We start from the raw sequence: 12,157 nt of genomic DNA, 5'->3' as shown, positions 1-12,157 counted from the left end.
ATAATAATAATAATAATAATAATAATATACTACTACTACTACTAGAGGGACGCGACTGGCGCTGTGGGTTAAACCACAGAGCCTAGGGCTTGCCGATCAGAAGGTCGGTGGTTCGAATCCCCGCGACGGGGTGAGCTCCCGTTGCTCGGTCCCTGCTCCTGCCCACCTAGCAGTTCAAAAGCACATCAAAGTGCAAGTAGATAAATAGGTACCACTCCAGCGGGAAGGTAAACAGCGTTTCTGTGCACTGTTCTGGTTCGCCAGAAGCGGCTTCCAGCAAAATATTAAAATACATCAAATATTAAAAGCTGGAAACCACAGGAGGGGAGGGGGCTCTGGCGGGTTCCCTTTGGGGGCATCTGGTTGGCCAAATTGAAAACAGGACATGGTGGGACTTGGTTGCACCCCCTTTCACCCGATCCAGCAGGCTCGTCTTATGTTCATGGGAGGTTTAATGGATTCTCTGAATCCTCTTTTGAGTTTGCTGTGTACCCAGGAAAGATGGCAAGGGGTATAAAGGCAGTGCTTCGAGGGGAAGGTATGGGGGTCCCTTGGGAGCTGGTGGACTCTCCTTCCTTCCTTGTTTTTTTAAATAAAGTTTTATTAACACTTTTCACTGTGCAACAAAAGACAAGCAAATTGCGCAAGAAATAAAAAAAAATATTTTAAAGAAGAGAATAAAAAAAGAAAGGAAAGGTAGAAGAGAGGGGAAATTCAGGATCCTCTCTCACAAATATATCTTAACTTTTCTCCCATACAGGAAAGGGCGTGTCCTCCCGGTTCTCGCCTGGGGGGCTCCCCTCTCTTCTCACCCCGGGAGATTTCCTCTTCCCTGTCTCTCATACAGGGACCTGTTCCTTCTGTTCAGCACCTTAATTTGCATGCAGTTCTTACCCAAATAAAGTGAGATAAAATATTCAGAGAAGCTGTTGTGTACCGAGTTGAATAGGTTCCAAAAGGCAGCAGTCTGATTGGTCCTAGAACAATAGGATCCAGAATGCAGCAATCTGATTGGTCCACAGGAGCCACCCCAATCCAGTTCCAGGTGGAAGGGAATCCGTAACTTGATTGGCCTACAGGAGAATCCCGGAATTAGCCAATCACGTGGGGCCCATTGTGTAAATAATGTATATAAGGCAGACATTCTGGGGGAACTTCCATTCCTCCTCACCACTATGAGCTGAATAAAGAGCATGAAATCCACTCTCAACCGAGTATATTTTCAGAATACTGAGAGAAAGAGAAGAGTAATAACAACATGGAAACCGTCCTTTGAGGATTTTAAGCAGAGGTTGGAGGGCCACCTTTAAGGAATGCTTCAGTTGCGGTTGCTGCGTGAGGGTCAGACTAGATGAGCTTTGGGGATCCCTTCCAACTTTACAGTTCTATGGCTCTCTCTTCTCCTCTCATGAAAAACATATCCTTCCTCCCTGCCCCGCAACCCTCCTCCAGCTTGCCTTTACACAAATCTGTGTGCTGTTCTTTAGTAGTAGCAGTAGCAGTAGCAGTAGCAGTAGTAGTATTTATTGAATTTCTGGCTGGGGCCTTGTCCATAAAGGTTAATGGAGAGATGGAAAAGTTGCTGAAAGGGGCAACTGAACAATCAAGGGGACCCCCCCCCATATGAGGGAAAGTTTGCAGCTTTCGGGGCTTGTAAGATTAGGGGGAAAGGTGGGGGGGCACGAAAGGCTGTTTATAACATTGTGTGTATTTTCAGGAGTCAACTTATTTCTGTGACGGCAACGTGTGTGTTTTTTAAACTGCTTTTCATATTGCATTTTAATTGCGGCGATTGTTCTCGTTACACATGGGATAGGGCAAGTGGGAGCTGTTCTCCCCCTCTCAAAGCACCAGGGTCCCGTGGCCCCATTAACTGAAACAGGAAGCTGGAAGTTGCTGGGTAAACCAAAAGAGGGTCTCCTCTTTTTGTGCTGGTTTTGAACTGTGGAACTCGGATTCGCAGGACAGGTGCCAACTCCTGGGCGGACAGATTCAAGGGAGAAAAACTTGCCTCCCAGAGAGCATCTGGTTGGCTAATAATAATAATAATAATAATTTATTTATACCCCGCCCATCTGGCTGAGTTTCCCCAGCCACTCTGGGCGGCTTCCAATCAAGTGTTAAAAGCAATACAGCATTAAATATTAAAACTTCCCTAAACAGGGCTGCCTTCAGATGTCTTTTAAAGAGAAGATAGCTGCTTATTTCCTTCACATCTGAAGGGAGGGCGTTCCACAGGGCGGGTGCCACCACCGAGAAGGCCCTCTGCCTGGTTCCCTGTGACCTCATTTCTCGCAGGGAGGGAACCACCAGAAGGCCCTCGGCACTGGATCTCAGTGTCTGGGCTGAACGATGGGGGTGGAGACGCTCCTTCAGGTATACTGGACCGAGGCCGTTTAGGGCTTTTCAGGGCCAAGTTTTCAGGGCCAAGACATGCGACCTGGGGGCAGCCCCTGGTGATGTCGTGGGGGACGGACTACGGGATAAATCCTTGCGTTAAGAGAAATCCTTGACATTTGCAAGTACCTGCATCTTTTTTAATTATATTCCCACGGTTCTGGGAGATAAGGGCTGGGCAACGGAAGTGTTGGGGCTGCAAGTCCTTCTGGTGGCCCCAAGACTTTTGCCTTGAACCTGGAAGGACAAAACAGCCAACCTCTCTCACCTCACAGTAATAATAATAAGAAGAAGAATAATTTATTATTTGTACCCCGCCCATCTGGCTGGGTTTCCCCAGCCACTCTGGGTTGCTTCCACAAAGACCAAAAATACACTAAGATGTCATACATTAAAAACGTCCCTGAACAGGGCTGCCTTAAGATGTCTTCTGAATTTCAGGTAGTTGTTTATCTCTTTGACATCTGATGGGAGGGTGTTCCACAGGGTGGGCACCACTACCGAGAAGGCCCTCTGTCTGGTTCCTTGTAGCTTTGCTTCTCGCAATGAGGGAACCGCCAGAAGGCCCTCGGCGCTGGATCTCAGCGTCTGGGCAGAACGATAGGGGTGGATATATGCCTTCAGGTATACTGGACCGAGGCCGTTTAGGGCTTTAAAGGTCAGCACCAACACTTTGAATTGTGCTTAGAAACGTACTGGAAGCCAATGCAAATCTCTCAGGACCAGTGTTATGTGGTCTGGTGGCCGCTTCCAGTCACCAGTCTAGCTGCCGCATTCTGGATCAATTGTAGTTTCCGGGTCACCTTCAAAGGTAGCCCCACGTAGAGCACATTCCAGTAGTACAAGCGGGAGATAACTAGAGCATGCACCACTCTGGCGAGACAGTTCGCAGGCAGGTAGGGTCTCAGCCTGCGTACCAGGTGGAGCTGGTAGACAGCTGCCCTGGACACAGAATTAACTTGCGCCTCCATGGACAGCTGTGAGTCCAAAATGACTCCCAGGCTGCGCACCTGGTCCTTCAGGGGCACAGTTACCCCATTCAGGACCAGGGAGTCCCCCAAACCCACCCGCCCCCTGTCCCCCCAAAACAGTACTTCTGTCTTGTCAGGATTCAACCTCAATCTGTTTGCCGCCATCCATCCTCCAACCGCCTCCAGGCACTCACACAGGACCTTCACTGCCTTCACTGGTTCTGATTTAAAAGAGATGTAGAGCTGGGTATCATCTGCATACTGATGAACACCCAGCCCAAACCCCCTGATGATCTCTCCCAGCGGCTTCATAGAGATATTAAAAAGCATGGAGGAGAGGACGGAACACTGGGAGCCTGCATCACAGTAGTAGATTTCCTCCATTCTTATATTCACCTTTTTCCTCCCCACCACCAACCCAGGAGCACTTTAACTACTACTCTGTGGACGCGGCGTTGGGGCACCTCGTCTTCTCACTCAAGTACGACGTGATTGGAGATCAAGAGCACCTGCGGTTGCTCCTGAGGTGAGTGGGAATAGAGGGGGAGCTGCGGGGGCAGGAAAACCCAAGTCTTGAAACCCAGGGCAGCTGTTGCTTCCACTGAGAACTGATCTCAATGGACCAAGGGCAGCTCCCTGTTTAACTCAGAACTTCATTCGGAATCATGAGGAATAGAATTTTTAATTTTGTTTTAAGTGTGTTATCTCTCTCTCTCTCTCTCTCTCTCTCTCTTTGTTTCTTTCTGGTGAAACTTACTGGGAAAATAAGAAATCTAGATAGCAAATCTTTTTATAAAAGAACGGAAATGGTTTATTTAACCAACAAGCTGCAAACAGATAAGAACATTGGCAGGAAGTATTTACCACAAAATGGGAAGTCTTTAAAGTGTATTTGAAAAACAGCAATGGAAGTTTGAAGTATGTGGCAGCATTTGAATAACTTCGGTAGGAGTTTTAAATCTGATGGAAAACCTAGGACAGAATAAATAACATTAAAGTCAAAATATGCTATAATAGGCAGTGAATAACGGATGAGAAATAGAAGTAAGGAGTAGAAGTCAGCTATATAGGAAAAAGTCATTTTTATGTTAAATGTATTGTGAGTAATATTTAATGTATTGTTGTTGTTATTGTTTTTATTTTCTTCTTTTTTTTAGTTGTTAGGAGGTGATGGATATTTGTGTATCTTCATTATTTTCTTTTTGTATGTGTTGTAAATATAAACTTTTAAAAGAAAGAAAGAAAAGAAAAGAACATTGGCAGGATTATTGGAATAACCTGCAGCGTTTCATAAGAGTATACGTTTAAAGTAGATGGATAAACGAGCAAATTAAGTTAATTCGGATATGCGGAAGATAATTAAAAATAAATTGAAGGAACCGCAGAAAGAGGGGGAAGGTAGTCAGGTTTTGAAATGTTAAATTGATTGCAAAATTAGTGAAATGTATAAACACGAAAAGTATATAAAAATAAAATGAAATGAAAAAATAAAATAAAAAGCCCCAACTGGCAACTTCTCCTGGTAGGCCTGGGAATTTCCTCTACCTGAAATACAATGCTCTTAGCCACAATGGCTTCTGAGTCCCACTCGCTGGAAACCACAGGATGGCAGAGTTCGGTCTTGTGTTTGAATCCTGACTGCTGGTTTCCGATAATGGGTATCTGGTTGGTCCCTGTGAGAACAGGAGGCTGGACTGGATGTTCCTAAGCCCAGGGTCAGCAACCTAAGGCCCATGGGCCGGAAGCGGCCCATGGAGGCTGTTTAACCGGCCCCCGAGCCGCCCCTGAACCAAGCCGCATGCTTGGTGAGTCCCTGCGCGCTGTGCTAGATCAGTGCGGCACGGCGTGGGGACTCTCTTCTGCAGCTCCAGAAATTGTTTCTGCACATGCCCAGACACCGGAAATCGCGTCTGGGCATGTCTGGGGCACCTGAAATCGCTTCTGCGCATGCCCAGATGCCGAAAATTGTGCCTGTGCAGAAGCAATTTTTGGCGTCTGGGCATGCACAGATGCATTTTCCGCCGTCATGTTGTGCCGGCCCGGCCCACGGAGGATCTCTGCGGGAGTGATCTGGCCATAGCTGTCAACTTTTCCCTTTTCTTACGAGGAATCCTATTCGGAATAAGGGAATTTCCCTTAAAAAAAGGAAAACGTTGACAGCTATGAATCCGGCCCATGCCCAGTAAGCCTTGCTGACCCCTGTTGCTAAGCCCTAGGGAGCCATTCCCAGTACGTGAAGACAGTGCTGTACTGCACTAGATCGGTGTTTCTCAAACTTGGGTCTCCAGCTGCTATGGGACTTCCCACTAATGCTGGGGCGAGGCAGAAGGGGGAATTCCCCCTCTCTTCCCTCCATCTTTTCTCGGGAGGTGGGATCTTCTGCCTGGCTTCTGCCCATCTCCTCTGCCCTCTTCCCCCACAGGACGAAATGTCGGACTTACCACGACGTCATCCCCATCTCCTGCCTGACCGAGTTCCCCAACGTTGTCCAGATGGCAAAGGCAAGTATTGGGGGTGGGGGTGAAAAGGGTGTGATGGGAGGGAGGGAGATGCTCTCGGACCCTTGCCTTGCAAAAGCACTGCTGGTGTGACCCATAGGTAGGCAAACTAAGGTACGCGGGCCAGATCAGACCCAATTGCCTTCTGGATCCAGCCTGTGGATGGTCCGGAAATCTGTGCGTGGATCGCAAGCGCGCACATTCTTTCCTCTCCCTCCCACGGCGGCGCCTCCCTCCCTCCTCCTGGCTTCTCCCCGCCCTGCCTAAAGGAGGAAGGGGTTTGGGCACAGCAGCGCTCGAGCAGCCGCCATTTTAAGCAGCTCCTCTCCGGAGCCCTTTCTTGCACCGCTCATCGTCCCTCCGCTGCTGCCACCAGCCCCTGCCACTCGCAAGACACAGCTAAGCAGCCACCGGGGCTCATAGTGCTCTTGCATCTCTCCCCCCCCTCAAAAAATATAGTCTGGCCCCCCACGAGGTCTGAGGGACAGTGGACCGGCTCCCTGCTGAAAAGGTCTGCTGACCCCTGCTGTGACCTGTTGGTCAAGGCAGAGACCCCCCCCGGGGTTGTGTCTGGACCATTGATGGATTCAGCCCGACAGAAAGTACAATTCAGTGGGGGGTGACAGTGGGGAACTGCAATCTCTCACACACCCCTCAGTTATTGCGGCACCACGATGGCAGAAACTGCACCTGTTGGACTTCTTCTCTGCCCCAAAAAGGAAAATGGCTGTTCCATTAGCAGAACGGCGGCCGCAGTGGGCTGGATGGAATTTCCTCTTGTGCCTGTGCAAAAGGAACCAGTTCCTTTTGTGATCCTGGAATCCTAGAATCGATGTCTTAGTGTCTGTCTGTCTCTCTTGGCCGCAGTTGGTGTGCGAGGACGTCAACGTCGATCGCTTTTACCCCGTGCTGTACCCAAAGGTAGGAGCGAGGAGGAAACTCGCTGAAATATGGGTATTTTTTCGGTTTCTTGGACGCCTTCTCCTGAAAATCAGTCTTGAGGTAGTGCTCAACAACCTGGATGCTGTCTTAAGGGAAGGCTAAAGCATTTTGTAGTATTCAGAATTTACTGATCTGATATAAAAGCTCTGTGGCTGCCTCAGAGTTAATTTATAACAAATGTCTCAGGGCTGCAATACCTCAGGGACCACCTCTCTCCATATGAACCTACTCAGACCCTGAGAGCAAGAGGTCCAGAGGGTGGCAGGACAAGAACAGGGCCTTTTCTGCGGTGGCTCCCCCTTGGTGGAATGCCCTCTCCAGGGAGCCTCACTGGACACCTTCATTGCATATATTTAGGCGCCAGGCAAAACCGTTGCTCTTTAACCAGGCCTTTGGCTGGCTGGCATCTAGTGCCCTTTTAAAATGTGTTTTGGAAGGGGGGGAGTTAATGGGTTCTCTTGTTTTTGTTTTGCGTATTTTGTGTTTTATATTTCCTCAGGAGGTCCATGCCTCACAGTCTTTCCATCCTATATATATATATGCAGAAAGTATTAAAAATAAATTTGAGGAACCGCAGGAAGAGGAGGAAGTCAAGTTTCAAAACGTTAAAATGACTGTAAAATTATTGAAACTGAAAACCAGAATTTTAAAATTTCCATCTCCTATCTCCTTCCTGCTCTGCAGCTTCAGAAAAGCTGGGTGGAGTGTTTTCTATAAAAAGCATCTTATTCTTATCTAATAAAATACTGAAGCTGCAGAGCTGGAAAGAGAGAGAGAAGGCAAATTTAAAAGCCAAGAAAGAAACACAAAGGAACTTCTGGTGGGGGTGAGATGTGTCGGGAGCCAGAGGAAATGGGGTTTCCTGTGGCCCCCATGCCTCAGGCTCCCCTCCATGTGTGCTGCAGGTTATGGGGGAATCCCTAGTTCCCAGGGAATGTTTGCACCAGGTAGATGTGGTTGATGTCTGAGGCTCCGCTCGCTGAACTCACCAGATTTTCTCCCCCTCCAGGCCTCTCGACTCATTGTGACCTTTGATGAACACGTCATCAGCAATAACTTCAAGTTCGGTGTCATCTACCAGAAGCTGGGCCAGGTGAGTGGGTGGGAGGCAGGTGAGATCTGGAGGCGTGCGGGGGGCGGGGGGCGGGGAGAGAGATAAATACCCAGGAGGTCCTGGACCAGAGGAAGGCCCCTTCTTTGAGGAGGAAGCAGTGGCAAAACAGGTCTGCAGCTGAATCATCCCAAAGGGGACCTATATACTCTAGCATCCTTCCCTCGCGGTGGCCGGCCGCAAAGGGTATCCTGTAATAATAATAATAATAATAATATATTATTTATACCCTGCCCATCTGGCTGGGCCCCCCCAGCCACTCTGGGCGGCTTCCAACCAAATATTAAAATACAGTACAGTGGTACCCCGCAAGACGAATGCCTCGCAAGACGGAAAACCCGCTAGACGAAAGGGTTTTCTGTTTTGGAGGTGCTTCGCAAAACGAATTTCCTATGGGCTTGCTTTGCAAGACGAAAATGTCTTGTGAGTTCCTGCGGGGGTTTTTCCATTCCCCCCCCCTTTTTCTAAGCCGCTAATCCGCTTATCAGCTAAGCCGCTAAGCCGCTTATCAGCTAAGCCGCTTATCAGCTGATCCACTAAGCCGCTAATAGCGCTAATCCGCTAAGACGCTAATGGGCTTGCTTCACAAGATGAAAAAACCGCAAGACGAAGAGACTCGCGGAACGGATTCTTTTCGCCTTGCGAGGCACCACTGTAATGCATCAAACATTAAAAGCTTCCCTAAACAGGGCTGCCTTCAGATGTCTTCTAAAAGCCTGGTAGTTGTTTCTCTCTTTGACATCTGGTGGGAGGGCATTCCACAGGGCGGGTGCCACTACCAAGAAGGCTCTCTGCCTGGTTCCCTGTAACTTGGCTTCTCGCAGTGAGGGAACCGCCAGAAGGCCTTCGGTGCTGGATCTCAGCATCCGGGCAGAACGATGGGGGTGGAGAAGCTCCTTCAGGATGATCCGAGCGCAGCAGCCCTTTCTCCTCCTGTGGCTTCCAGCAACTAGCATTCAGAAGCATCACTGCAGAGCATAGTCCTTTACTCGGCAACTTGAAGGCTGGAATTTTACTTTCTTTTGTTTGGAAGTCCCTATAGCTTAGTGGCAGAGCATCCGTCCTGCCTGCGGAAGGTCTCATTTTTGGTCCTTCGATTCCTGCTTTGCATGGGGTTAGACTAGATGGCTCCTTGGGGTCCCTTCTCTCCCTCTCTTTTTTTATAAAGTGCCTTTTTTTTTACTCGTTTTCAGGACGTTCAACTTCCGAAACGTTCCAATCCCGAGGCACGGCTTCCGATTGGCTGACAGCTAGGCTTTTTTTGCAGATCGGAAGCCGCGTCGGACGTTTGGGTTTTGAGGAACGTTTGAAAACCGGAACACTTACTCCTTCTTTTTCCAAAATTTTTACTGATTTTCCAAAATTTATAAACAAACAAACATAAATCCTAACTGTAATAATTCCACTCTTAATAACATTGTTACGTGACTCCCTCGAACCCCCCTGGCTGAGTTTCTATATACAGTGGTGCCTCGCAAGACGAAATTAATCCGTTCCGCGAGTCTCTTCGTCTAGCGTTTTTTTCGTCTTGCGAAGCAAGCCCATTGACGGCTTAGCGGATTAGCGCTATTAGCGGCTTTTAGCGGCTTTTAGCGGCTTAGCGGCTTAGCGGATCAGCTGATAAGCGGCTTAGCGGCTTAGAAAAAGGGGGGGGAACCCCGCAGGAACTCGCAAGACATTTTCGTCTTGCGAAGCAAGCCCATAGGGAAATTCGTTTTGCGAAGCACCTCCAAAACGGAAAACCCTTTCGTCTAGCAGGTTTTCTGTCTTGCGAGGCATTCGTCTTGCGGGGCACCACTGTATATCATTGTAACAGTTTTCCAAAAGAAATTTCTCATAAAATTTACTTAATCAATTAACGTCTTTCTTTTCATATTAAATTTAAACATGTTATTCTGTAACATCACATATTTAAATCCTAAGCGTATCTAGTGTTTGCAAGTATTTCTATTTAAATTATCTTAGCATATTTAACTAAATAGTCTTTAAATTTCCTCCATTCCTCCTGGTACTCCTCCTTCTGGTCGCGGACTCTTCCGGTCAGGTCAGCTAGCTCTGAAATCTCCATCATCTTCATCTGCCATTCCTCTACTTTTGGCACTTCTTGTGTTTTCCAATTCTTGGCCAACAAAATTCTAGCTGTAGTTGCGGCATACAGAAACAGTCTAACATCTTTCCTGGGCAATTCCAAACCTGTTATTCCAAGAAGAAAGGCCTCTGGTTTCTTAATAAATGTATATTTCAACATTTTTTTCCAATTCATTATAAATCTTCTCCCAGAAGTCTTTCACCTTGGGCCAGGTGCACCACATATGATAAAAGGTACCTTCTTTTTCTTTACATTTCCAACATAGGTTATCACTATTGTGATACGGAACACTTTACTTCTGGGTTTTCGACGTTCGGGAGCGGAGCGGTTCAATAACCGAGGTTCCACTGTATTAGTACCTCCCTGTGGACTGCCCTGCCTATTGGGTTTGCTAGCTGGAGGGAGCCACTCTGCACCAGCATTGGAGACCCCCCCCCTTCTTCTCCCCCTGAACAAACGGCAATACCTCTGCGCTGCTTCAGGGATGCTGGATTCCTCCCCATTCCCCCCCCCCCACTCTGGCTCCTTCACACCTGAGAAATCAGCTGGAGAAGGAGAGGGGTACCCCCCCCCCAGGCAGCACACAGCTGCCTCCCCCTCCAGAGCATGCAGGAGGGCCTTTTCTTAAAAAGCTGAGCTAAATTGAGTGCTCCCGTGCCTCCTGCGCAGCTTTTATCTTGAGGAAGTCATGACAAAGCTCTGATCCTTTGGGGTGGGGTAAAAAGGCGCAGTCAATTGACAAGTGATTCTCAGGGGATGAAAAGGGAAAGTGGGGAGGGAGGGAGAGAGACACCATGATCCAGCTTTCACAAAGCCACCCACCATCCTCTCTATTTAAAATGTTTGCATTTTAAACCTGTTAAATGTATGATTTTTCCAGGTGGCGGGAGCTCCATCTAGCGGCCCAGGTTGGGATCGAGACCTCTTGAAATTAACGGACTGAAGCCGTTTCCCCTGATATAGATACACGTTTTTGCAAGACATTTCCCCCCAGATGCGTTTTTGCTTGTTATTTTTTTCACTGGCACATGCATTTTATGTCCACTTTCTCCTAATAACCTATATTTTCGCACCCAACAATTTTATCCCCCACCCATCTTGGAGAGCTGCGTTGCAAAATTTAGAGAAGTGCGAGCTTCGAAGGATAGCTGAGTTTGGCATTATTCTTTCAGAGCGTAAACTGCCCCTGCTTGGTCTATACAGTGGTACCTTGAGTTTAGTACTTAATTCGTTCTGGAGGTCCATTCTTAACCTGAAGCACCGCTTTAGCTAATGGGGCCTCCCGCTGCCGCCCTGGTGCCGCCACCCGATTTCTGTTCTCATCCTGAAGCAAAGTTCTTAACCCGAGGTAATATTTCTGGGTTAGCGGAGTCTGTAACCTGAAGCGTATGTAACCTGAAGCGTATGTAACCCAAGGTACCACTGTAGATTATTCGACCTCTCAGCCCCCCTCAAAAGGGTGCAGCACCCACAGATTCAAACCCAATGAATGACAACCGGCATGACTTCAGATTTGTGGGGGGTTTTCTGCAACTGTGAGACCTACCAACCTGAAAATGAAATGAAATGACAGAGTGTCTTGTACAATCTTGGCGTGGGGTTTTTGTTTCCCATCCCAGAGCAGAACTTGAACTGGCCATTCTTTCATACTTGCAGGCTGCATTCTTCATCTCAGCACCCCGGCTTGAAACTTGTAGGCATGGCGGGGGTGGAGAAGGAGACTTGTGTTGTTGTTGCGACCCAGTTGGGAGCCTGTGAGAGCAGCCCTCCTGCAGATCCTGCAAGATCTAGCAGTTGATTCTGATCTACTTTCTGCCCACTCCTGAATTTGGACTTAGAGATTGCAGCCTGATACTTTTCTCATTAATATATCTATTTCTATAATTCAGGGGTCAGCAAATTTTTTCAGCAGGTTGCCAGTCCACCGTCCCTCAGACCTTGGGGGGGGGAATGAATGAATTCCTATGCCCCACAAATAATCCAGAGATGCATTTTAAATAAAAGCACACATTCTGCTCATGTAAAAAACACCAGGCAGGCCCCGCAAATAAGACAGAGATGCATTTTAAAATAAAAGGACACATTCTACTCATGTAAAAACATGCTGATTCCCGGACCCTCCGTGGGCCAGATTTAGAAGGTGATTGGG

General features: G+C 47.9%; 1 protein-coding gene across 5 annotated transcripts in view; it reads left to right on the top strand.

Annotated features, from left to right (window-relative positions):
* RAP1GAP (RAP1 GTPase activating protein) overlaps positions 1-12,157 on the top strand; it is a 111,971-nt gene that overhangs the window by 72,801 nt on the left and 27,013 nt on the right. For all 5 annotated transcript variants that reach the window (XM_081870956.1, XM_081870954.1, XM_081870957.1 and 2 more), the window contains 4 exons: positions 3,791-3,894; positions 5,791-5,869; positions 6,734-6,787; positions 7,818-7,901. In XM_081870956.1, coding sequence (XP_081727082.1) covers positions 3,791-3,894; positions 5,791-5,869; positions 6,734-6,787; positions 7,818-7,901 — 321 coding nt within the window. The remainder of the gene's footprint in view (positions 1-3,790; positions 3,895-5,790; positions 5,870-6,733; positions 6,788-7,817; positions 7,902-12,157) is intronic.

This window comes from Podarcis erhardii (assembly GCF_964252035.2).
Source record: "Podarcis erhardii genome assembly, chromosome: 7".
Lineage (NCBI taxonomy): Eukaryota > Metazoa > Chordata > Lepidosauria > Squamata > Lacertidae > Podarcis > Podarcis erhardii.
This window is presented reverse-complemented; position numbering and strand designations above follow the sequence as displayed.